The sequence below is a fragment of the Lepidochelys kempii genome, chromosome 1, assembly GCF_965140265.1.
Source record: "Lepidochelys kempii isolate rLepKem1 chromosome 1, rLepKem1.hap2, whole genome shotgun sequence".
In the NCBI taxonomy this organism is placed as follows: Eukaryota; Metazoa; Chordata; order Testudines; family Cheloniidae; genus Lepidochelys; species Lepidochelys kempii.
Window position 1 is genome coordinate 55,142,868 of NC_133256.1, and position 26,824 is coordinate 55,169,691.

Below are 26,824 nucleotides of genomic sequence, written 5' to 3' on the forward strand. Positions count from 1 at the left end.
GTAAACACCTACTACTGAGTTTACTGGAAGTATTCACTGTGGTGAATACTACACTCCATGATAGCTGGGAGAATTTGGTTCTAGCTAATTGTTCTTAGAACATCCCTGCTATGTCGATGATATTATTCCCATTTTACAAAGCAAGGGACTAAGGCAGACTGGTTAAGGGCTTGATCCTGTAATCCTTTATTTAGGTACCTAGAATTACTGCAGTCTTGCCCAAGGTTATGCTGTGAGGCAGTATTGGAGTTGTGATTAGAGCACAGGCGTTCCTGGTTCCCAGTCTTGTGTTCAAGACTGCTAAACTATGCCTTTCTGTATAGAGCATAGTACTAAACGTTATTACGTTTGGTTAAATGCTAGAGTGCTAACTGCTGGTATCTGTATAGTTTTTATTATTACAGCTGGGGCCTACATAATCATCTCTATTAGTTATTTTACCTTCAGTGTTACTGGTAACCCATTCATTTATCTGTGCAGCAGTGCTGTTAGGCTCACTGAAGTTGATTTTTTGGAGACTGCTGTTTGCCCAGAGTGCAGTATGCTCAATGAAGTCAGGAGACAGGTGAACTCCAGCTTGCACAAATAGGGCACATGCCAACTGAACCACAGGGCCTTGGCTAGAGTTGGTCACTTCTTCATATCCGGTATGCAAGAAGTCCTGCACTTTTGGTTCTGCCAGACAGGAGAAAAATCAATGCTGTAATTCTCATGTTGAACTTAACAATAGCAAAAATGAAGTGTTAATGATAATTCATTGCCAAGAAAATTGTCAGCACTTAACAAATAGCAACGGACCTATGTGATTGCAACAGCACTTAACATAAAGCTGATTGGGCCGTCTGGATGCTACAAGGACGTAAAATAATTCAAAATTCAAGTATGTGAAACTATTAGTGAGGCGGAGACTATTGCCTAGGGATAGCCTGCAATACGTTGTATATACCAAGAGCTTTTTGTAGCAAAAACACAGATGACATTAATAGAAAGAACAAAGGTCCACCAATGTTAGCTCCTCCCTTGCTGCAATCACAGGAAAATGACTGTTTGGACATGATCACTTAATTCTAATGGATGGACACTGCTCCAGAGGAAAGTGAAGAAAGCCTAAGAGGTACCTTCCAATATGCCCTGGTGGAAAAATTCCTTCCTAAGTTAAATTTGGCTATTTCCATTCTGTGCATGTGAGCAAGAATCACTGTAGCTACAGATCTAATCTCTGTATACCTGCAGGTGCCATGGCTGTTCAGGTAACTGCCCATCTTTTTCACTGGAAGTTGAAGAGCATTCAAAACACTGATTAAATTCAGAGAAAATAAGCCTCTCTGTGTATTTAACCCAAGCTCTGTAGCGTTACTACTTGCAGCTGTAGGATAGACAGTACCTTAGAAATTGCTATACTGTTGCTACACTAAGTAGTTGACCTTACATCACAGTCTGACTTTTCTATTTGCTCTTGTTTTAAAAAAAATACTCCTCTTCTTCGGGGGCCTCTGTGCATCCCCACTTATATCTTCTGCTGCTGCAAGAGTTGAGCTGCCGGACTGTATAACACAGCTGTAGCCGCTTGGGGGAGGAGAGGAGGGGAAATGCAGTAGTACTTGTGCTAGCATGACATCTTTGTCTCCATCTGTATAAGACCCTGCATCCCTTGTCCATCTCAGTTCCTTCTCTGCTGCCAGAGACCTAAACAGAACTCTCCCTTTTTATTGTTAGTTCTTCCGTCAGCCCTTTTGGCCACAGCTTTGCACTGGGAGCTCACGTTCAGTGGTTTATCCACCACAAGCCACAATTCTTTTTCAGAGCCTCATATACTGTAAGGCCAGAAGGGACCATGGTGATCCTCTAATCTGACTTCCTGCACATTGCAGGCCACAGAACCTCATCTACCCACTCCTGTGATACACCCCTAACCTGTGGCTGAGTTACTGAAGTCCTCAAATCATGATTTAAAGATTTCAAGTTACAGAGAATCCACCATTTACACTAGTTTAAACTTGCAAGTGACCTGTGCCCCATGCATCAGAGGAAGGCGAAAACTTCACTGGGTCTCTCCCGTTCTGACCTGGGGGAAAATTCTTTCCTGACCCCAAGTATGACTATCAGAGCCTGGGCATGTGGACAAGACCCACCAGCCAGACACCTGGGAAAGAATTCTTTGGAGTAGCTCAGAGCCCTCCTCATCTAGTGTCCCATCGCCAGCCATTGGAAATATTTGCCAATAGCAGTCACAGATTGGCTACATGCCATTGTAGGCAGTCTCATCATACCATTCCCTCCATAAACTTATCAAGCTCAGTCTTGAAGCCAGTTTGGTTTTTTGCCCCCACTGCTCCCCTTGGAAGGCTGTTGCAGAGCTTCATTCTTCCGGTATTTGGAAATCATTATCTAATTTCAAGCCTAAACTTGTTAGATCCATTTATTCTTGTGTCAACATTGGCGCTTAATTTAAATAACTCCTCTCCCCCCCCCTGGTATTTATTCCTCTGATGTATTTATAGAGTGTCACTGCTTTCAAGGATGGAGGCTCCCACCTTGTAAGCACAGCTGACAGTCTTTGCAGATATATGCATTTACATTTAGCTATATTAAAACTTACATTGCTTGCTTGTGCCCTTCTTACCAAGTAAGCCAGATTCCTCTGTATCGGTGTTCTGTCCTCCCCCAATTTTTGTGTAATTGCAAACTTTATCAACGCAAACTTTGTTTTCTTCCACATCATTGATAAAAATATCAAATAATGTAGGGCCAAGAATCAATCTCTGTGGGGCCCCCAATGGTAACACATCTGCTCAGTGATGATTCCCTGATTACATTTACATTTTGAGACCTAGCAGTTAGCCAGGTTTTAATCCATTTAATATGTGCCATGTTAATTTTATATTATTGTAGTCTTTTAATAAAAATGTCATGCAGTACCATGTCAAATGCCTTACTCTAAATATGTATCAGCCAAACTTACTATCTCTTCAAAAATTATGTCATTAGTTTGACAAAATATATTTTCCATAAACCCATTCTGATTGGCATTAATTATATTACCCTCCTTTTGTTCTTTATTAATCAAGTCCCATAGCTGCTGCTCCATTATCTAGCCTGGGATGGCTGTTCACAGCGAGTTCAAGCAGTACTGTTGTAGTCCAGAAAGAGCGCCACCTTGAAGTGTTAGTCTAACATGGACACAGTTTATGTGCTGAGCCAAAAGTAAAGGGTTAATCCCGTCCTGGGTGGGAGTCCCTGCAATTTTAGAGTTTCTCTTGCATTTATAATCACAAGGTGTAGCAGTAGCTTCCCTGAAGGATCATTTAGCAGTGATTTCTTCCTGTCATAATTTTGTTAGACACAAACCTTTATTCTCTCACTCCAGTCTCCATGATTTGTAAGGGAATGGCTAATGCCTTTCCTACTACTAGAGGGCCTTCCCAATCCTGGGATTTGAACTTAGTCTTAATGATATTGATGGGTCCACCCTAAAAGTCCCTGTCCCAAACCTCCTTAGAATACTTGTTTATCAAAATGGTATTTTTCAAAGCCATTACCTCTGCTAGGAGGGTTAGCAAGCCCAGTACCTTAATGGCCTCAACTCTACACAGTAGTACCCAAAGAAAAGGTCATTTTGAGACCTCGCCTCGGCTTTATGCCTGAGGTGTTCTCAGATTTTCACCTGTTGCAGTATGTTTCCCTCCTCCTTTTCTTCCCCAGACAAGTGGAAGAACCATGCTCACCCAGAGGAGTCTTAGATGCCAAAAGATATTTATACTTAACAGCACAGGTCTCTGTCTGCATCTATCTCTACTATTACCTGTGTGGGACTAAGCCCTCTGAAGATCAGACAGATTATTTGTTGCCTATGGGGAGAGGTATAAGGAGGAGCCTATTAGTAACAAGCTCTTTCCCACTTGATTAAGAGATGTATTGAAGGTTGTTACTACTTCGCCAGAAAACCAGTATCTCTTGGCTTAAAGACACACTCTACTAGGGTCACAGTTGCTGCTGTAGCTTTTCTGAGCTAGGTTCCTATTGTAGAGATTTACAAAGCAGCTACATGTAATTCTGACACACTTTCACTAAGCACTATTTGTTGGACTTGGCATCCCGCGGCAATGCTTGTTTTAGTAAGGCAGTGCTGCAGTCTGCTTTTTCCTTGAACCCCTTGCCTGCAGTCCTCTGATGGTGGCACCACTTGCTAAACCCCCATTCATGGGAATTCAGAGGCTCTCAAAGAAGAAAGTTAGTAACTGCTGCTCTTTAAGAGTTGCCTCTGTGCAGTCATACTACCAACCCACCCTCCCCTTTGTCTCAGCGTTCTTTGTATTTCCGGACTCTGCAGGCTAGGGAGAAGAAACTCAGGCTGTCGCGGAGGTGCACTTCCTTTTATAGATGGAGCCGATGATGTCATCCTAATAGGAGCACGCTACTGCACCACCAGTGGACATGGCTTTATTGTACAGTTCTGGAGCTCGACTAGCGGCCCGAGAGACCATAAATGTGAAGGCATAGAGGCAACTCTTGAAGAACAACAGTTATCAATAAGTAACCCTTCTTTTATACATTCTTGGTTTTGGTTTGGTCATCATGAAGTTTTTGAAGTTTTAAAATCCAATAATGCTTTGCATCTAAATTAATCTAAAAGCACCATGTAAGAATTAGGGTGGTGTTAGTAGCATTAAAATACAATCCACTAAGATTCATTTGATCTGCAAGAGGAATGCTGGGGGAGGGAAAACTCTGGAGCTTCCCCTTCTGGAATTTTCTCTAAATCATTCTGTTGAGGGGACGCACACACATGCTTGATGCCCTTAAATCTCTGATTTTGGGACTGTGCTGGAAGCACAGCACTGGCATTAAAGAACCCCTTTGCCTCTACATTGGCTCTGGGGCTTCCTGCTCTCCCCTCAAATGGAGACCTGGTGCCAATGCTTCCTATGTCCGCAGCTGTTTCCAGAATCCCTTCTGAAAGGGGGAGGGTGTCCACTGCAACATGGAGCAGGCCTTGGGCTGCACTGATTTCTCCATGGAGTTAAGGGTGGATGATGTTGTTCCCAACCTTCCCCTGCCCCATACAACAGCCCAACACCCTGTGGAGTGTCCTCTGTGGAGTCGGGGTAGAGGAGAAGGATGCTGTGGAAGTGGTGATACCCAGCCTACACCGTACAAAGAAAAAGAAGAGATCCTGGGAGACAAGCTTCCCCTTGGGCTGAACACAAAAAGTCAACTTGCATAAACCTAAAATACACTTAGCAGGACCCTGTCGCATCCAATTTGACTTTATACAGAGATTTTGCTTAAATTTATTTTTACAGAATCTAAAACCACTGGAAATGTGTCAATGAAATTCTCTGTTAACAAATTCTAATTGAAGCTGGTTTTTATTTTGTAAATGGATTAACATCCCCCTGAAGTGTTTGCAACTTAAACACAGCAGCACTTTGCTAGTGCAGGAGAACTGGGATAGTGATTGGCTTGAATTAACTACAAACAAAAATGAATATTACTAGCTTTTTTACCACTTTTCAAAGGGGGAGAAATCCAAACAGGAAATAAACAGCATAAATGGGGAAAAGCAAAGTAGATTTTTCAAAATATTCTTCTGGTTTTAATTATCAGAGGTGGTGTTTATTATTATTATTATTTCATTGTGTTATAGCAGTGCTAGAGACCCAATGGAAATAAGGGCCCCTTTGTGCTAGGTACTACTACAAACACATAATAAACAATCTCTGTCTCAAAGAGCTTCAATCTAATTGGACAAGACAAAGAGTGGGAGGGGAAACACAAGCATAGAGAGCTGAAGTGGCTTGCCACAGATCACACAGGAAGTTAGTAGCAGAATCAGGAATAGAACCTAATTCTCCTGATTGCCAAACCTATGTCCAGTGAACAGGAGCCTTCTTCATCTCAGTTAGGACATTTTAAGTATATGGGGCCAGATTCTCAGATTCCAAATTGGCCAGTTTACACCACCTGAGAATCCAATCCATGATTTTTAACCTAATGGTGTCCCTTTAATAACCTGCATGAAGACTAATACAGCTTAGTGTTAAAACTTAGCTCTGTTACTCTTTAAGGGAAAAATATTGAACTCCTTGAACAGATGTCAAGAAGATTCAGATTTTTTTAGGTGTAAAGTGCCTTTCTCATGTGTTTTGCATTAGTATGCTAGTGTTTGGCAAGCTCCTACGTGGATGTAAGAACTCAAAGATGGTAAAATAAGAAGCAGATGTTATATGAGATGCAGTATCCTCCGCTTGTAACCTTAGTAACACCAACAATCTTAGCTAACAAAGTTCTGAATTTTTACTTGTAGGCTAGTTTAAAACTGCTTTCAAATATTTTATTTGATGTTTATTATTCAGACAGACATATCTTTAGACATTATTTTGCTCAGACAGCCCGTGCTAGAGCAGATATTAGGAAAGCTGCAGAACATTAAAAGAGGTTATTAAAGCCAGGGAAAGTTGATTCTCTCTAAGGAATGATTGAACTTTCAATGGATACTGATGGCTATCAGTGTAGTTTTTGCCAGATTGGTGCATTTTTGTACCACATCACTCATTATAGTTAAAGGCAGAGCTACAAAAATGTTAGCCGCAAAGTATAATAGAGGAATGCAATTTTCTATCTGCTATGTATGTCAGTGAGTTGGTTTTACTCATCTCAAGGAAAACATTTATTTGATCTATTTCTGCTGGATTTAGCCAAACATGCCATTTGGGGAAAACGGTTTTCTTTCTTTCTGGAAGTTCATTGTTGTCGCAGATTGGTCATTGTTGCCATTCTGATTTATTTTCACATTAAACACAAGTAAGTTTACATGAAGTCAGAAACCTATGTGGTTTGTGATGTGTACAACTAAAACGGTGAAAAAATGCCAGCCTTTTCTCAGGGATATTCCGTTTTGTTAATATTATCCACAGCACGGAAGGAAGGAAGAAAAGCATTGAAACAAGTAATAGGTTTCACCAATAAGTGGAAAATCTCTTCAGTGCTGTTTGTCAATTTTTATATGGATGGGACTATTGCCTTAATTTCATTATCTAGTCCATTTTCTAAAGTTCTCTCAATAATTAAGTCCCTAAGAGGCAAGATGTATGGCAAAGAGCAAGGTATAATGCTTCCATAAATGAGAATTGGTTAAAAATTACTTTATTGAATTATAGCAAAATGGCATCATTGCAACTAATACCTTTGTTTGATAGGGTATTTGTGCTGTAGATAGTGTGTGTGACAACCAGAGAAAATATATAGTACATATAGGTTTTATCTGAATATAATAGCTGGGTTGAGCTGGAACGGTTACTTCTGAGTACCAGTGCTTCACAGAAAGGCAATAATAACTAAGTAAGGTTACAGAACACAACAGCAATCTCTATAAATTTTAACTTTTGCCTTCATTTGATGAAAATAAATGTCATGCTTAAGAATACTGATAGCTCTAAAGCTGGCCCAGTATGTATAAGCTACAAATTTTGAAGATGAGACATCTGTTTTCTATAACCAGTGCACAGATCATGAAAAATAGCTATGGATATATTGTGTCAGGTGGTAGGATTAATCTTTGGTTAAAATGGAAAGAAAATCCGGAGAATCCAACATTAGTTTAGCTGGAGTTACATGTTCCTTCCAGATCTTCATTTGTTTTGTTTTAAAGTGTAGTAGAAAGAGTGAGCACTGCTCAGAAAGAAGTAGGATGAATACATACATATCAGCTGGTTACACAGTTCCTACAGTTCAATCAAATATGGGAAAACAATGCAGTATGAGCTCTTACAGATCTTGTTAATTAGAAGTTTAGCTCCACTGTGCAGTTGCTTTCTCCATAGGGAAGCTGTAGTGTGAATTTATGATATAATGCAAAGCAGTTATTGCTAAAAAATAATTTGTCAAAGTGCACATTACCGTGGATGTTGTATCCAAGAGCATTTTCCAGCTGCATAAGGGTGTTTCCTTGAGCTCCAAACTGCAGTAGCCCCAAAGAAATGGACACACTTGCTGGTGCAACTATCAGGTTAGTTCTGTTCTCTGGTTCTGCTAATCGCTGGTAGAGATTGATGTCAAATTCAGTTTTCAACTCCTTTAGCTCATCATAGAGCTCACAGCTTCCATTGGTTAAGAAGCAAGAGTATAGAACAAGCACAGTGAAGACAACGGGCAACATGAAAGCGAACTATGGAATATCTCCCACAGATAATTACACCTGTAATTAACAATATGAACAGTCAGAAAATGATAGGGACGGATGACATGTGAACTATTGCTTTACATGCTCGTAAAGCTGAGACTTACCATGGAAATAAATACTGGTAACAAATCTACCAAGGTACAGTCCAATTGGTGTCATGCATAAGGACAATATCTTTGGATACTGATGTGCTTTCACCAGCTAACAATTTCCAGTCTTCCTCAAGACCACAGCCAGTATAGCAGCTCTCATTTGATGGTTGACCATTACAATACATGTGACCCAGATATGCACCCACAAAAAAATTATTCATGCTCCATAGTGTAAAAAGCAGCTGTCCAGCATATTAACTACCTGTTCAATTCTGATTTTGATTCCTTAATAAATATTAAGCTACAGTTTTGACCCTTGAGTGCTTACAGGCTCTGTATCCATCGGCTGCTACATCCATAGTTAGGTACCTAAATAAAAGTGATCGATTTTCAAAGGTGCTGGACATCCATAGCACTGGTTGACTTCCATTGGGAGCGGCGGTACTGAGCACCAGGCTTGAGAATTTTGGCCTTAGCGTGCAAAAATCTGCAGCCAAGGCATCCCTCCTAACTACCATCATAGAATACCTCCACTGCAAATGGGGTTGTATTTGCAAAAGAGTTCTGTGATTGCTGACAGAGTCACCGCTTTGGATTTTTATGTTGGGGGGAAATCATCTTTTTAATCAGGTCTGAGGTAGTACGAGATTAAAACTATTTAGAATGTTTCCTAAAAAAGCAATAAATAAAGCAACCCTCCAAATTGCTGAAATGAGACAGTAGTTTTCTACACACCATTTTAGATTCTGAATATTTTATATGAATGTGTATTTTTTAAAAAGTTACTCTTGCTTCAGTTTAAGATTTCACACAAATCTCCTTCTGTGCCCTTTGCTCTAGAGAGCACCTCCAACTCCTTATGTTTACTCACAGTTAGCTGTATTTAATTGCCTTGCCGTGTCCTGTGCCTCTGAGCTGGAGCTCTGTATGTACTTCTGTCCCCTTCTTTAATATGTGGTGGAGTAAGGTTTAAGTCATGGGACTGCATTTAAATGAATAGTCAGTGATCGCAGTCTCTCTCGGCGATGTCTGTACCACTCTGTCCAAATTCCTGTAGGCTACAGACTCTAGGTAGAGCCAGGCAAAGAGGCATGTCACTGATCAGCAAATCCAAGGCAAGGAACAAAAAGGTACAGGAAAAGCTTTATCTGGCATGTTGGGGGGGAATGGGGGGTGCCGGTTAGTCAAAAATTCCGATTAACTAAGAGTTATACTTACCAATGGAGGGAGGGAGTTTGAGTTTGGGAGGAGGCTCAGGCTGGGTGTTGGGGCGCAGGAGGGGATACGGGGTGCTGGATCCAGGCGGCACTCACCTCAGGCGGCTTACCGCAAGCGGCGATGTGTCCCTGTTGCTCCTAAGCAGAGACGCGGCCAGGCGGCTCTGCTTGCTGCCTCCGCCTGCAGGCACCACCTCTGCAACTCCTATTGTCTGTGGTTCCCAGCCAATGGGAGTTGCAGAGCCAGCGCTCGGGGTAGGGGCAGTGTACAGCACCCCCAGGGCTGTTCCTCCTCCTAGGAGCAGCAGGGACATGTCCCTGCTTCTGGGGAGCCAGGTAGGGAGCCTGGCAACCCCACTGAAGATTTGGATTGGGAGATATCAGAAATGCTGGTTTCTAGAGCTTTCCAGTTGGTAAAGTGCCAGATAACACAGCTTTTACTGTACATATGGAGATACAGTCAGCAACTTCCTTTCAAGGGACTTGTGACCTGCTTGTGCTAAACAAGGCATCTCCTATCTCTCATCTTTCTCCCTCCCCTTTTTATGAATTCCATTGATTTCTCTGTCACAAAGGGAAGGAGACATAGTTCTTTGTGTACCAGGCACACAGTTTTTCATTTTGAAACGTTATTCAGAAATCCCATGCAATTAAAGGTCTGTTGTCCATGGTATTTTTTTAACATCATTCCAAACTTTTAAGGGTTTCATCTACTCTTTGTTGTTGTTCTTCCTGAGAAGAGATTAGAAGTGATGAAACTAGCTTTGAATTAACCAGAAGTACAATACTGACAATTACCCATTTTAAACACAATTTCAAGTTTTTACAGCTTTCCAGGTATGACAGGGCCAGACCCTAATCATATCATTCATGCATAGAAAGCAAAGAGATATCTTACCTAGGGCAAGCAGGATTTGGGTCTATAATTTGTAGAAAAAAAAAAGAAAAATTACTCAAGACAATAAATGAATTCTAAACTACATGTCTCTGTAACATAAAATTTCCTTATATTTATGACCAAATTTCCAGGAAAAACTGTGTAAAGATCAAACAGTACTGCACCACAGTATATTTAATGCAATAATTAGATGCATATTACTATATTCATCTGTAATTTTCTTCTTCTTATGAAGTAAGGACTGAAGGGTAAATTGAACTAGTGCCCAAAGTGGAAATCAGACTAAAGGCTAGTGTACACTGAAAAATTACTTTGGCATTGATACATTTCTCAGGAGTATAAAAAATCCACACCCCTAAGAGACATAGTTAAATCTACCTAAGCCCTGCTGTAGACAGCACTAGGTAGATGGAAGAATTCTTCTGTCTTTGTGGATTACCTACAGTGAAGGAGAACTGCGACTGTAGGATTTCAAGTGTAGACATAGCCTGCATCTCTCCTCATTGTGCTCATCTGTCATTATGCTACTCCACTCTTTTTGTTGTTTTTAAAATGAAGGTGAATTTAGTGCAAGGGGAAGGTGCTGGCTTGACAGTTTGAAGTTCTCAGTTTCAGGGTGGGACAGTAAAGAAGGGCAAAAGGATGAGTATTCATGGTCATTTAAGCTCCAGTTTTGCTAAGCATTTAAGAACAGGCCTAATTCTAAACATGAGTTGTCCTGTTGATTTCAATGATATTATTCCTATGCTTAAAGTTAAGCACCTGCTTAAATGCTTTGCTGAATGAGGGCCTTAATTCTTGGCCCTCTGACTACTGTACAGCTGGATTTGGATTGGTGACTGGGTGTATGTCTACATGGGAATAAAAAACCCGCAGCTGGCCCGGGTCAGCTGACTTGGACTCACATGGCTTCTGGGCTGAAAAATTGCTGTGTAGACATTTGGGCTCAGGCTGGAGCCCATGCTCTGGGACCTTGAGAGGGTGGAGGGCCCCAGAGCTCAGGCTCTGAGCCCAAGCCTCTACATGGTAATGTTTAGGCCCTCAGCCCAAGTCCTGTGAGCCTGAGTCAGCTGACCAGGGCCAGCAAGGGCTGTGCTGGGGGCCTTTATCCCCATGTAGATGTACCCTGTGAGGTTAAAGGCTCTACAGTGCATCCCAGTGCATCCATGCCCTGTCCTAGCAGACTCTTTGCACATTAAGGCTTAGGGAAAGGGGTAGGAAATGCTAAAGATATTTTATTTCACTTATAAAATATTAGCAACCTTTTTGTGCCCATTCCTTTCATAGCCAATCTATCACTAAGCACTGACAAGTACAATATAATATTTACCATCACCTGCTCTAGCAACATAAATTCCCACATTAAATATAATTCAGAATTGACTGACACAAACTGCCTATACACAGCAGATAAGTGAGAGACCACCAAATTCTGATGTAAACTTTATCCAGCCTGAACCCACCTAATACGTTGATGCTGCTATCATTAGAATACATACACTTAGATGGGAATCACAAGAAAATTTATCTGGCCCCACCTGGTGGGCTGTGGCTCTGCAGTACCATATTGTGGAGGGTCAATCTTAGGGTACGTCGACACAGCAGTTAAACACCCATGGCTGGCCTGAGCCCAAACAACTACACAGCAATTTTTAGCTCCGCAGCCTGAGCCCCATGAGCCTGAGTCAGCTGACCTTTATTCCACTTTCGGCGTACTCTGAAAGGCTGAAGCTCAGGACTGTACCTAAGGCTCAGCTTGGGCTGTGGGCATTGTGGAAGCAATGACTAAGGTGCAACCAAAGAAGGTATTAAAATCCACCAGTTGGGGAATGCTAAAAGACACTGGGCCTGCTTCTGGACGGCTTTGCACCTTGTATATTCATTTACACCTTTGCAAAATTGATGTCAAATGCTGTTATTCTGATTTGGTAGTGTTTTACACCCACGTTGCACAGGGCTAAATAGCTATGGAAGGTGTGTGGCACTGGAGAATCAGGCCTATTATAATTAAGGTACAACAGACTATAAGTTCTCTGGAAAAGAAAAATAGAAGAAAAAAATCATACTGGTTGATGTGGCATCATGTGGTGCTGAGACATAGATTCATAGATATTAAGGTCAGAGGGGACCATTATGATCATCTGAGATTTTCTAAAACCCTATATTAGTATTGAAAAAGCAGGGAAGCAACCACACTGGAGGACTCAGACTCGCGGGGAAAGATAGTGGCACCAAGAAAATGAAGCCAGTCACAGTAATAATGGGAAATAAGATGAGCATTTATAAATGTAATGGGGGTGGGGGGAGGAGAGTACGTTCATTAGTGATTGAGGAGAGGGATGAAATGAGGGACAACCCAAAAATACAGTAAAGATATTTAGACAATTACAATGGAGCCTATAAATACCTATTGCTAAGGAGCAGATAGGGAAATACTAGGGAAATAGGAACATATATACATCAGTTAATCTGGATGTGCATCCCAAGATATTATGGAAATTAGTTGGCAATTGTTATTGTTAAATTATGGAAAAGGTACCAAGGAGGGAGGAATTATTTAGTGTAGGACAGTGGGATACAAGGAAGGGGTAATGCACTGAACTGTAGAAAGGAAAAAAATAAGCGTGACTTTCAGGAAATACATCCTGATGCTGAGATACGTTAGACTGTGGAATAGTCTCCCAAGGAATGCCCCACCATTTGGAACTCTTAGGAGTAGCTTGGACAAAACATGGGAAGTAGGCTGGAACAATCCCGAATTGTCATGGGGCTGGACTGGATGATCTAATAGGGGCCATCTGTGTCTTATGTCTGTGGTTCTGTGCTGAGCCCCTGGAGACGAGAGCATGCCATGTGTTATAGCATTGTCCAAGGAACAAATCTGGCCACCTGTCGGAGCAGCACTGAAAGGCTTTGGAGGAAGCTAAGTCCATTTCTTTTCATTGAAGGGGTAAGATCACTGTGACACAGGGTGTGGGAAGGAGGGGGGAGGTAAAAGGCAGCACCGTGTGGCACCACTCTCCACCGTCACCACCTCTAGCCAGAGAAGAAATCTGGGGAATTTGTGAATAGGAAAATACCAGAGAAGACAAGACTGGGTATAGGGAAGAGTCAAACAAAAATTGCTCCTGGAAGGCTCAAGGGACTGGTAATAGACTGCAGAGTTTTTCACCATCAGGTGAAAGTTTTTCTCCTTTTTGTTACCAGCAGATGACAATTCAATGTCCTGTAAGGACACCATTGTGGACAGACACACACCACAAAACCTATCACAACTGGCATTAATTGGTACCCTTTCTGGTAATGTCACAAAGTCAGGGGGGAGAGTTGTCCAAGAGCAGAGAGAATACAGAGACTCAGTGGACTGGCAGCTGAGGTAAGCCTGGAGAGGCACGGAACAAGCTCAGAGGAGAAAGGCCTAATTCAGAGCTGTTGGTCTCAACATTTTCCTCTTCCATGCCTTCTCTGGGGCAGATTCTGTTCTCATTTATATCAGTGTAAATCCCAAGTACCGCCATTGACTTCAGATGGAGTTCAGAGTTAATACCTGATTTACATTAATGGAAGTGAGAGTAGAATTTGGCTCAGGGAAGGCTTGAGAGAGAAAAAGCTGAAACCAACAGCTCTCAATTATATTTTTCTCTTCAGAGCTTTCTATTGTTCCCTCTTCTTTATCAGAGCTTCTCTCCACTGTCATCTCCCTCTGTTCTAGGACGAGTCTGTAAACCGTGGAGTTACATCGTCACAACCAAGAACAGGTATTGGCCTTCTGTCTAGCTCGCGCTCTCTCTCTCTCTCTCCGAGTTAAACTAAGCCAAAGATAGCTTTCTTTCCCCCTTCCCCATGCAAATATCCCTTGTCTGCTGTATTCCAGGGAACATTCCTCAGGAAACACACCAACAATACATATGTTAAAATATCCTGTGAAACTTCTAAAGCAGCAAAGGAGATTATGGCACCAGAAAACAAAGGAACTGGGTGATTCCACGGTATTGGTGTGTGTATGGGAGTGTCTGCTAATATTTATGCTCACTTATGTCCAAAAAGTTTTTACTGCCATCTCTCCCTCTGTTGCCCACTTTTTGGGGAAGAATGTGAGAGCAAAATATGATTCTTCAAATGCTAAGTCTTATGGAAAAGTCCTATAAAATGTAATAGGCTTGTGTACAAACTACTGTAAAAAAACAATCACACGTAATACAACATGAATAGCATCTATAGGGTTGTTTTTAACCAATCTACATAATTCTGTAACAGGGACACACTTCCCCATTACATTCTGTATTATGGTTTCAAACAAAAATAACACAAACTCTGCAAAGTTGATCAATTATTAAATTCTGTAGAACTTTTCCATTCAGGGAGCTTAAGAAAGTGTTCCATGCCTAGAAAACTGAACTGCTGGCACACATGATCACATTACATCAGGGTTGTAGCACTTTGGGCCAGATTCTGCTTGGCCCTTCTATGGGTGTATAGATGGAGGGGCAGGGACTTCTGGTCTTTGCACAGCTAGGTAAGTACTATATTAAGTAGAACTGCAGTTCCTGCATTCAGGAAGCTCAGAAACTGCTCCATTCCTATTTCCCTGGGAGCATAGGGTGGAGGATGGCTGGGAATATGGGGGAGTCATGACCATAACCTACTGTTCACTTGTCTGGGAAGTGGGACTGGCTCACTCAAAGAAGTAGGTTGCACCACCTAAACAGACGTCATAGCGGGAGTACGTCCCCTGTGTGCCTAAGGCACTGCAGGAACATGCTACATCTGTGAGACAGAACACACCCTAGTGCCCCATCTTGGGCAGAGAAGGTTCGCACCGACCTCCAACTGGCACTGTTCCTTAAAGGCACAGTTAGCCCTTTACTGCTATTTTCATTTAAATGGATACATGTGGATCAATAATACTTCAATTAAAGAGATATAAATTTCAATAGCAATTTATTTTTTCAACACACACACTGGCGGATCTATCTTCCTATGCACACAATCCAGCCATAGGGCCAACTTCTGCTCTCCATCCAATCCGTGTAACACGAACCAAGTCAATGCACTGAAATCACTGGGATTACACAAGTATAGCCAAAATATGACTTATAATTTCCCAGGGTAGATGTGCTAATGCACAGATGTGATTACTTAGGCAGTGTACATAGGTAGGTATTCTTACTGCACTCTTCACTGTGGTGTCTGAGCACCTAACCAAAAATCACTCTGTCTATCCTTGGTTCTCTCTAGTTTTCTCTCCCTTCCCAACAGTGTATCTCAAAGCCAGGTTTTTTTTAATTTGGGGGAAAGCCCTGAGGCAATAATGGGTTTTACATATCATCCTGGATGTGTCAAGACTGAAGGTGGTTCTCAGCTCTCATGGAAGGGCTTTCCATACCCACAAGAACATTGTCTCCTATTGCAGGAGTTCTCAATCTTCTTCTTTCTGAGGCCCTCCCCCAACATGCTATAAAAACTCCACAGCCCACCTGTGTCACAAAAACTGGTTTTCTGTATATACAAGCCAGGGCTGGCATTAGGGGGAAGCAAGCAAGGCAATTGCCGGTGCCCCCCAGGAAGCTACATTGCTCAGGCTTTGGCTTCTGCCCCAGATGGTGGGGCCCTGGGCTTCAGCCCCATGCAATGGAGCTTTGGCCTTCTGCCCTGGGCCCCAGTGAGTCTATTGCTGGCCCTGCTTGGTGGACCCCCTGAAACCTGCTCATGGCCCCCCAGGGGGCCCCGGACCCCATGTTGAGAACCACTGCTCTACTGGTACTAGTTTTACTGTTGCTTGACCATTCGAGTACCACTGATGATTACTGCTGATGTGGTAAGGCCTGAACTTTGATCAAGAGCTGGTCCTTGAGATAGTCTGGACATGAATCATCAAAAAGAAGCCTTTGAATTTGAGACAGTATTTGGTGGCGAGCCACTGAAGCATCCAGAGTCTCACCCTAATGTGTTTGCATCCGTGGGCTGCTGCACACTGAATAGGGTGACCAGATAGCAAGTGTGAAAAATCGGGACTCTTTTTTTCCGAGGGAGGAGGGTGGGTTGTGTATATACAACAAAGCCCCTAATATTGGGGAGGATCCGATAATAGTGGGCCATCTGGTCACTCTAATGCTGAACTAGCAAGAGCTTATCCAAACCCACTCATTTTATTGCAGACACACAGCTTTGCTGTTGTTGCGATGGAAGGTCACAAATGAGTAGTTCACCGTGGTGAGGACTGCTTCCATCAGGAGGAATCATAGCCTTGTGGTCAGCCATAGCTGGAAGGAGGGTTTATTAGCAACTGTAACTATTTGAGTTTTCAGTAGGTCTTCACCGAACTTCCCCAAAATAATTCCTAGAACAGATCTTCTAGAAAAACATTCAATCTTGATTTAAAAATTGTCAGTGATGGAAAATCCACCACTACAGTCGGTAAATTGTTCCAATAGTTAATTACTCCCACCATAAAAGATTTACACTGTATTTCTAGGCTGAATTTTTCTAGCTTCAGCTTCCAGTCAGTGGGTTGTATTATAGCTTTTTCTGATAGATTAAACAGCCCATTATTAAATATTTGTTCCCCGTGTAGATACATATATACTGTAATGTAACCCTTAATCTTTTCTTTCTGAAGACGAATAGATTGAGCTCCTTGAATCAGTCACTATAAGTCACTGTTTTCTAATCCTTTAATCATTCTCGGGGCTCTTCTCTGAACCCTCTCCAAATTTATCAACATCCTTCTTGAATTGTGGGCACCAGAACTGGACATGCTATTCCAGCAGTTGTCACACCAGCGCCAAATACACATGTAAAATAACCTCTGTAATCCTCCTTGAGAATCCCCTGTTTATGCATTGCAGGATTGCATTAGCTCTTTTGGCCACAGCATCACACTGGATACTCACATGCAGCTGAGTATCCACACATTTGCCCAAATCTTTTTCAGAGTCACTGCTTTCCACAATAGAGTCCCCTATCCTGTCAGTATGGCCTACATTCTTTGTTTCCAAATGTATGCACTTACATTTAGCTGTATTAAAACGCATATTGTTTGCTTGCACTCTGTTTACCAAGCGATCTAGATCGCTCTGAATCAGTGACCTGTCCTCTTCGTTATTTACCATTCCCCACATTTTTGTGTCATCTGCAAACTTTGCCAGTAATAATTTTATGTTTTGTTTCAGATCATTGATAAAGATGTTAATAGCATAGAGCGAAGAACCAATCCCTGAGGGACCCCACTGGAAACAGACCCCCTTAATGACGATTTCCTGTTTACAGTCACATTTTGAGACCTATCAATTAAACTATTTTTAATCAAGTTGATGTGTGCCATGTTAATTTTATATCATTCTAGTTTTTTTAATCAAAACGTTGTGGAGTACCAAGTCATTCTCCTTATAGAAGTCTAAGTATATTACATCAGTGCTATTACCTTTATCAACCAAACTTACAACCTTATAAAAAAAATCAAGTTAGTTTAGCAAGATCTTTTTTCTATAAATTCATGTTGATTTGCATTAATTACATTACCCTCCTTTAGCTCTTAATTAATCGAGCCCTATATCAGCTGCTCCATTATCTTGCCCAGGATTGATCTCAGGCTGACACGTCTATAGTTATCTGGGTCATCCCATTTACCTTTTTAAAAATTAGCCCAACATTAGCTTTCTTCCAATCTTCTGGAACTTCCCCAGTGCTCCAAGACTTATTGAATCAACATTAGCAGTATAGTTAGCTCCTCACCTAGCTCTTTTAAAACTCCTGGATGCAAGTTATCTGGACTTGTTGATTTAAAAATGTCTCACTTTAGTAGTTTCTGTGTAACATCCTCAGAGATAGAAGTGGAATAGAAACTGTTATCATCACCATATGATGAGACTACTGCATCTGTTGTCCCCCAGCCCCACAAAAAGAACAGAAATATTTATTGAATGCTTCTGCCTTTTCTGCATTATCATTGATAAGTCTACCATTTCCATCTAACAATGCACCAATACCTTGTCAGGATTCTTTTTGGTTCCTAATATATTTTAAAAAACTCCTTGTTATTGTCTTTATCTCTGCTGACCATAGAAGTCTTCTTGTGTACCTTGGCTTCTCTTATCAATTTTCTACAATTCCTAACTTCTCATTTACATTCATTACTATCAACTTCCCCTTTCTTCCATTTGTTATGTATTATTTTTTAATTTTTTACAGCTGCCTTCATGTCCCCTCTAAAGCATATTGGGTTTTTTTTTAACCAGCACAGCTTTCTTCCTCAGTTGTGGAATTGTTCTTTTTGGGCCTCTAGTAGGGTCTGCTTAAGTGATTCCCAATTATCATTCATATTTTGCTGAATAAATTCTTCCTCACAGCTGATTTGGTTCATAAATTGTTTTCAGTTTTGTGAAATTGACCCTATTAAAGCACCAACTATTTATATTACTAGTCTGACTTTGTTTTGCTTGTACATGATAAACGTGATCAAGTCTTGATCAGTTGTACCTAAGCTACCAGTAAAATTTAGATTTGAGATAAATTTCTCTTTATCTGTTAGGTCATATTGTCCCTCTTTTTACTCTCCCCTTTTGCTACTTGTTTAACCCCCTCCTGACTTCTCTAGCCAGCCTGTCCCCTTCTATTGATTTGGAGGCTATGCAGACTATACAGCCCCCTCTCCTCATAGAAGGTGGACCAAAGTCCCACAAAACCAAAGCCCTGCACCCTGCACCATTTACCTAGCCAGTGATTAATGTACAGAATCTTCTGACTCCTGTCTTCCTTTGCTCGTGGGACAGGAAGGGTCTCAGAGAAGACTGCTCGGATATTTTTCTGTTGCATGCAGTGTGTTATGGAGATCTTAAAAACTGAAGGCTTGTCTGGTCTCTGCGGACTCTGAAGATACCATGGGACCCTTTATCAGAGTAAAGTTTTGCCCATGACAAAAATCTCCCGTCTCATTACTGAAACATTCCAATTGTCTGCTCCAGTTCAGAGGTGGCTGCATCTCAGACGTAGTGTCAGCTGCTTAGTTTGTCAAGTGCCATTTCCCTCTTTGCAGATCCACCATTTTGGTGTTCGTTTGCACATGCGAAATACATCCATGGGAAGAGAGTCACTGTGATGTGCAATAGGTATGGAGGACAATAGTGTCTGAAACCAATCAACAGGAACCATAAAATTGGGGTCTATCCGTGGCAGCACATTGTTCTCCCAGAAGAATATATGGACCGAGCAGTTTAAATACTCTTTATTGGTGACAGGTGAATCTCAAAAACTTCAGACATCCATTTTAGCTCAGAGAATCCTTCTGAAGTCTGAGTGTTTAGCTAAATGACCATAGAAGCACTTCTTCAGTATACCACACTAAACTAGGGGTGGAATCTCACGTCAGCAGACTGCCCCATTTGATTAATGCATCTGATTAGCACTGGAATAGCCTTCCTAATTTTTTTGATGCTACTTCCAGTTCCTACTCAAACCAAGAACCACAGAGGTGCCCAAACCTTTTTTTAAAACTGTTTTAAAATATTTTTTTAATCTTAAAAAATGTTTGGGTTGTGTTCTGACAGAAGATCCGGGCCCATTCTTATTTTATCTGAACTGATATGCCCACCTCTAATATTTACTCCATATTTAATGTCACCTCTATGTCTCATTTCTAATCAAACGTATGGGTGGATGGATATTAATGTGTAGTTTGTTAATTTAAAGCAATACATACATAAAACTGTAATAGCACCAGGATTGTTTTTTGCTATGCTTGACCCCACTCTTTATGTACAGCCTTGTAGAAGGAGGATTTGGCTAAGAAGATGAGTGCCATATAGTAGAGGAAAAGGTGAGATATGAACAGGGCTGACTCTAGGTTTTTTGCCGCCCCAAGCTCCGAGAGCACAACTGTCCAAGGGAAAAACAGAAAAAAAAAGAAAAAGGGGGGGGGGGTGGAACGCCGCCCCTGGAATTGTGCCCCCCTAAGCACGTGCTTGCTTTGCTGGTGCCTAGAGCTGGTCCTGGCTATGAACTTCCAGAGTGAATGAAGGGGGGGAATGCAATGGAAACAGCATCCATTGCTATACATTGATCCAGCCTAGAGGATAAAACAGAAAAGTGGTTGGCGCCAATCTTCTGACATGTTTGGAAGTAACACATTTATACAGGATGATTGATACTGGAAATGGCAGTTTCAGAAACTGTACAGGGGAATCAGAGTTGAACAGATGGGCAGCGTGGAGTGGGGTGTGTAGCAAGAATAGCAGGGTGAGCACTGCTGTCATTCTTCTGTATCCCCTTCAGTGTGGGCTGTAGTTTAAAAGCTACAATCTGGCCCCAAGGGCACTGTGCTGTACTATCGAATACTGTAGTATTGACCCATAAGCCTTGCTTGTAATATAAGACTGGGCTGGACAGAGATGAAAAATGAATATATGATGGTATGAGCAAACCTTTGCAGGAAAAAAAAATCTCTGCAAAAACTTAACAAAGTTGTATAATTGAATAGAAAGGGGCCCAAACATCCTTAAACTCCAGGACAATTCAGATCTGAGTCATAAAGTCACCAAATGGCAGCCATTTTCATGACTTTCTCATCTCTTCCCTATGCAGGGTCCTATACAGCACCCATCATCCTACAGCCCAAACCCTTGAGCCACACAGCCCTTGGGGACAAGTCTGGATCCAGATTCAAACTTTGCATCTCCACTCTTCATCACTGCTTATGATCCAGTCATGCTGCCAGTAAAGTCAATGGCAAAATGTTCATTGTTTTCAGTGGGAGCAGAAAAAGGGTCTTTAAGGATCAGCTTACACCTCATGGAAAAGCTTTGAATAATGGTCTATTTAACAACAATCCTGCTGGTGTCATATTTTGTGCAGTTTAGGGGAGAGGGTGGGCAAGGCTCTTCTTTCCTCTTTTATTACCAGGTCAGTTTACGTCAAAGCTGGGTCTTTATTCTTTAGGAGCTGATCTGTTCCTGCAGCTTAGACCCCACTTGAAGTCATAATCCTTTGTTGGTGACATCACAGTCATTGCCACAGTGACCAAAGTGATGTCACAAAAAGAAGATTACAACTTTAAATGCGGAATAAGCCTCAAGAGGAGACGAACTCCTAGGGAACTAATAGCCTGTTATTATATAAATGTCCCTAATAATTATATAATTGTATTAGGAATAAAAAAAGAAGAAAAGATGTACAATATAACGGTATTGGCAGAGATGTTTCTAAATGTTCAAAGTTTTCCATGAGAATCAGAGTTTTCTTATATCTAAAATTCTATATAGTTTTTCAAAGTTTTATATTACCATTTAGCTTGTTTAATCAATTGCAAAATCTCTTCAAATTTTAAAATGTTTATTACATTTTAAATCAAAAGGAAAACACAAGTTCTGTACAATCCTTAATTTGCTTTATCCACTAAAGAATTCCATATCAACACATAAGTAAAATATACCTTTTTTCATTAGGGGCTTGTTACAGAATTTGCACATATGTATGTATAAAACTATTCTCTAAAAGAATATATGCAAACAAAAAACAATCATTGCAGCTTTTTATGAGCTTGGTTATATATGACCTACATCTTAGTTTTTAAACAAAGGTGTATATATATATATAGAAATGACAATCCCATTCCACAGGCAGTACCAGAGACTGTTTATATATACTAAGCTATCTGATTATTACATTGTTTTATTTGTATGGTAAATAGGAACCATCATAATGGAAAATTAGGACAAGAATACCCTAGATGAAGCTTCTCAGTAAGGTATTCATTGCTAGAATAATTTAGACATTGAAATATAGTTTAACAAGCCCAGGGTAATTTCAGAATCTTTACTGAGAACATTCTTTGCAGATGTCCCCAATACACTGGGTGGTGTCAAAGCATGGTTTTCCATACTCAAATAATTATTAAAAGTTTCTACTTGGGAATTTTAAAGTTGATTTTCTTGCTTTGTAATGATAAGATTAACTTTAAAAAGATTTTACATCAACGCTTCTGACCACATATTTTGCATCTCCAATAGCTTTTTACATTATGCAAGTAGACATGTAAGGTACTTAATACTTTCTAACCTCTAGTGCCCTATTTACACAGAGACAGGCAGTCAGCATGGATTAATCTGATCCTAATTAACCTCAAACTCTTCTGATATTTGGTCATTGCACAGTAGCGGGCTGCCAGGTACGCAGAGGTAAACTGAGCTGGATTATCTGCCAGCGCATGTGCTTCATGGAGGGAGGTCTAACCCTTGGTATTTTGAATGAGTTATGTGCATAGATGGTTTTAAATCGAGAGCATGGAAATTGCTGTGCAAGGTTGGAGCCACAATGAAACTGGAAATGACTGCTTGTCCGGCTTCTGCCTAAAGTCCTTTTATCTATCTAGGTTAGATTTTTATGTGTGGCATCTATCACCGTGGCAACTAAACACAACACAAAATCAAGAGCACAAAAGCCTGGAGAAAAAGGCATTTTCTTTCCATTTCTCAAGGGGGAAAGGAATGTGATTTCGTATGGGAATAATTTTTCCTTCCTTTTTGCCTTCTTTCTTTAAGTGGACATGTGTGAGACATGCTTTGATCTGAACTCTGCCAGGCTTGGCTTTTGTCTGATCTCTTCTGGCAAGGAGTTCTACAGCCAGGGTCACAGGCAACATGAATAATATCTTTCATAAAAATGGAATATATCTCTGTATATTTTATGCTAACAGAATGACTCTCTCTCTCTCTCTCTCTCTCTGTGTATATATATATATATATATATATATATACACACAGAGTGTGTGTGTACACACAGTACCTAGATAATGGGTGCATTAAAGATTGCATATTAGATCTATGGCCAAGCAGCACTGCATGGCAATAGCAGGGATAGATCTCAGATCCTCCTGCTCCAAAGCACTTGAGCTAAAGGAGAATCTCTGCAAGATGAAACAATGTCAGGACTCTTTCAGTCTGTGATAAAGTCAAGTTCTAGCTACCCTGCTGCTCAGCAAAATCTTCAGTCTCAAATCACAGGTTTACAGGAGAATTTCCCCGACGTGTCAGCAATATGAGATTTATGATCCACAGTTGAGCAGTTCTAACTCCAGCTAACTCCTAACGTAACAGAAGACTAGACTGAACTGTTTTTTGGTTTTTATTTTTCCCAGATATATAGAAGCATTTCAACCAAAAGAAAAAAAGGAAATGTATGAAAAGATACTGCACTAGAGAGAAAATGACAAGCTATAAAAATCATACAATGTTGAGATTTCTTAGGGTCTGTCTACACTTGGAGCTGGAGGTATAATTTCTGGCTCAAGGAGCCATACCTCAACTAGCTCTGATCGAGCTAACATGCTAAAAATAGAAGTGTATCCATGGCAGCACAAGCAGCGGAAGGGGCTAGTTGTCCCGAGTACATACCTCTGGTCTTGGATGGGTACGGAGCCAGGGTGGCTGGACCCTCCTGCTGCTTGCACTGCTGTGGCCACACTGCTATGTTTGGTGGACTAGCTCTATCACAGCTGGTGAGGGTAAGTCCTCTAGAGCTGGAAATTGCACCTTCTAGCTCGAATGTAGATATAACTTTAGAGAGAAACAGTCCAAGCAAAGACATGAACATGCCTTCTGAGAGCAAATGAGAAGAAGTAGAGGAGAAAATATGAATGAAGTGCAAGATGGAGAAAAACATCCAGGTTACAAAGGTCTAGTGGTACAGACCAGAAAAGGTGGTGTACTCCAGGAAATCAAATTATTTGAAATCTCTCCTGAGACCACAAATCCTGATCCCCAAGCATGGTAGAGTCCACATGCTTCTCTCTCTTATCTGTGTCTATCCCACCTTAAGACCAGTGGCCATGGGTTTTCTGTGCTCCTTGGGCTGATGGCAGGTGTTAGTCCTTAGTTTGCTGATCACTGGCGCTAAAATGGACTCTCAGTGCATGGTGATTCCACCTAGTGGTTGGGTGAATATATTAATATACAACCCCCATGACCTCTAGGCCATAACAAATAGCAGCAACCAAGGACCAACCAACCTCTGTATTTGGCACTGGTATAACCACTACTGGAATACTATGTCCACAATTGGACAATTGTGGCGAACACAATTCAAGAAGGAGGTTGATAAATTGGAGAGGGTTCAGAGAAGAGCCATGAGAATTGTTAAAGGATTAGAAAACATGCCTTATTGTGTGGATTTAAGGAACTCAATCTGTTTAACTTTAAAAAGAGACCGTGAAGGTGTCACTTGATCACAGTCTATAAACACCTACATGGGAAAAATATTTGAAAATGGGCTCTTCAATCTAACAGACCAAATCAAATGGTTGGAAGTTGAAGCTAGACAAATTCAAACTGGAAATAATATGTAAATGTTTAGCAGTGAGGGTAATTAACCACTGGAACAATTTAGCATGGGTTGTGGTGAATTCTCCATCACTGGCAATTTCTAAACAAAGATTGGATGTTTTTCTAAAAGCTCTGCTCTAGTTCAAACAGGAATTATTTCAGGGAAGTTCTATGGCCTGTGTGATACAGGAGGTCAGACTCACAGTGCTCCTTCTGGCCTTGGAATCTCTAAATCTATAAAAATGAACAAACACTTTATTAGGGTAAAGGACGGGGAACCGAGGCATGAACAGGGTAAACTGCAGAGCAATAATCAAATAAAAATATCCCTCTGATATCTGAATACAGTCCAAGTTCTGCAAAGAGTATACAAGCAAATAGTTGAATCCTGAAGTGTGTTCACAGTTCCTAGATGGTCATGGTATCCAGTGTTCTCATGTCAAAGCTGTATAGGGCTGACTGAATACCAGTAGGACAACAATCAAAGGAACACTGCAGGCCTAACCATTTCTTGTCACACCCCTTCAAGTTCAGGTGAGTTTTCACCTGGCTGTGCACCATCATTCTCTTGCTAGCAGCTAACATCTAACAGAGATTTCCTTGCCCATGGACTTCCTATCTAGTTTGGTGAAGTATTCCCAGTACTCACTGCTAAAGCTACAAGACAGATCCCTATCTGAGTGGAGAAGGTCCTGGGTGGCTCAAACCTCGGCCTTTCCTTTGCTTCTGGAGGTGAGGCTAGCAGATGGTTCTCTCCCTCTGGCTATGGCATCTTGGGTCTCTGTTTCTTTCTCTGGGTCTGGCTTGTGACTGGTGACTGCTTGGGTGGAAGGCCTGGCTTCTCTTCCTGCCTGATGCTTTCAACAGCCAAACTGTTTCAGAGACAGCTAACTGTGGGGGGAACAGCCCTGAGAAGCTGGGGGCTTCTGGTTAGCTGGTCTCTTGGCTGAGAGGCAAAACTGGTTCTCTCCTCTCCTCTGCTGAGAGCAACTCCTGAGGTCTGTCTCATTCTACTTCTAGCAGTTGACACTCATCACCCAGCCTCCTTGCCCTAAGCCATGTGTGTCCATAAGCGGTACACATGTGCAGGCTGTTGGGGCCTGTAGTTGGTTGCACTGGCAAGTCAGTGAGGCTTGTTCTGGCCCAGAAATGCCTCCTCTGTCCCAAGCCCCACTGCTGTTTGGGGTCCCAAGCTCGGGCAGGCAGTTTCAGTTTTGGCAGCCCTGGTGCTGCTCTGTCTATGTGACGAGGGGTCTACATATATAAAACTGTAATGGAGTTTTAGAATTGAAACTGAAGAATGCTATGCACCGTGGCTCTAAGAAGTCAGATTGCTCTGAGACCAGTCGCGATCCTGGAAGATGGTGAATGCTGTTACCTCCCATTGCTTGCTGGCAGGTGAGGGCACTCAGCTCCTTGCAGGATTTAGCCCAGAGTTGGGTAAAGGGGCAGAAATAAAATCAGTTACCTGGTGCGGCAGAAAGTGTTGATCTACAAAGCACATGGTGCTAAGTGGGAAAGCTGGCGTCTTTGACCACCTGAGCTATTATTTAAAACACATTTTCTGTCTCTCTTATTTGCATGCATTTGGGCTAAATTCCATATATGAAATTAGCCAGATAGGCACTCGAGCAGGAGCTCAAGAACTGAAAATAAAATTGATTGCTGCCTGACCAGGAGAATGGGTACTAAAAACGAAATGAAGGGGTTATGTTTTCCCCGGGAGAGGAGGTACTTCAAAGACTCTCTCAAATCCCTTTGCTCAGTGTTACCGAGACACCTTCTCACTCATTCTGCTTCCATTTTGAAGGGAAGATTGTGGTGATGTTGTTCAGTACCTCTGGCTATTGCTGAGTCATACTGGAACTGATCAGCCAGTTCTCCCACACTCTCCGTAGCCTGCTACTGAGGGTATTGGCCTGGGACATGGGAGAGTTTTTCATCTCAGTTCACTCTGATTTAAGCAGAATAAGGACTTGAAACTGGCTTTCTCACATCCCAGGCCAGTGCTTACCCACAGAGGCCTCTCTCTCCCCATTGGTCAGGCCTTTTGACACCTCTTCCCGAATGTAAAATCTCAGGTGTTCAATTCGAATATGGATATTTTGAGACCATTCTATTTT

General features: G+C 41.6%; 1 protein-coding gene and 1 long non-coding RNA gene across 6 annotated transcripts in view; one reads left to right on the forward strand and one right to left on the reverse strand.

The window, feature by feature from the left end:
• The window catches only part of LOC140911044 (uncharacterized), a 31,978-nt gene extending 14,313 nt beyond the window's left edge, over positions 1-17,665 (forward strand). The window contains exon 3 of the long non-coding RNA XR_012158822.1: positions 17,562-17,665. This is a non-coding gene — a long non-coding RNA (uncharacterized lncRNA). The remainder of the gene's footprint in view (positions 1-17,561) is intronic.
• SERPINE3 (serpin family E member 3) overlaps positions 1-26,824 on the reverse strand; it is a 51,301-nt gene that overhangs the window by 20,181 nt on the left and 4,296 nt on the right. For 4 of the 5 annotated variants that reach the window (XM_073343219.1, XM_073343231.1, XM_073343241.1 and 1 more), the window contains exons 2-5: positions 10,390-10,411; positions 9,146-9,341; positions 7,900-8,197; positions 442-675 (exon numbers count right to left, since the gene is read on the reverse strand). In XM_073343219.1, coding sequence (XP_073199320.1) covers positions 442-675; positions 7,900-8,158 — 493 coding nt within the window. In that variant the 5' untranslated portion in view covers positions 8,159-8,197; positions 9,146-9,341; positions 10,390-10,411. Of the gene's footprint in view, positions 1-441; positions 676-7,899; positions 8,198-9,145; positions 9,363-10,389; positions 10,412-26,824 lie in introns of those variants that run through there. The other variant, XM_073343222.1, reaches the window with a different exon arrangement.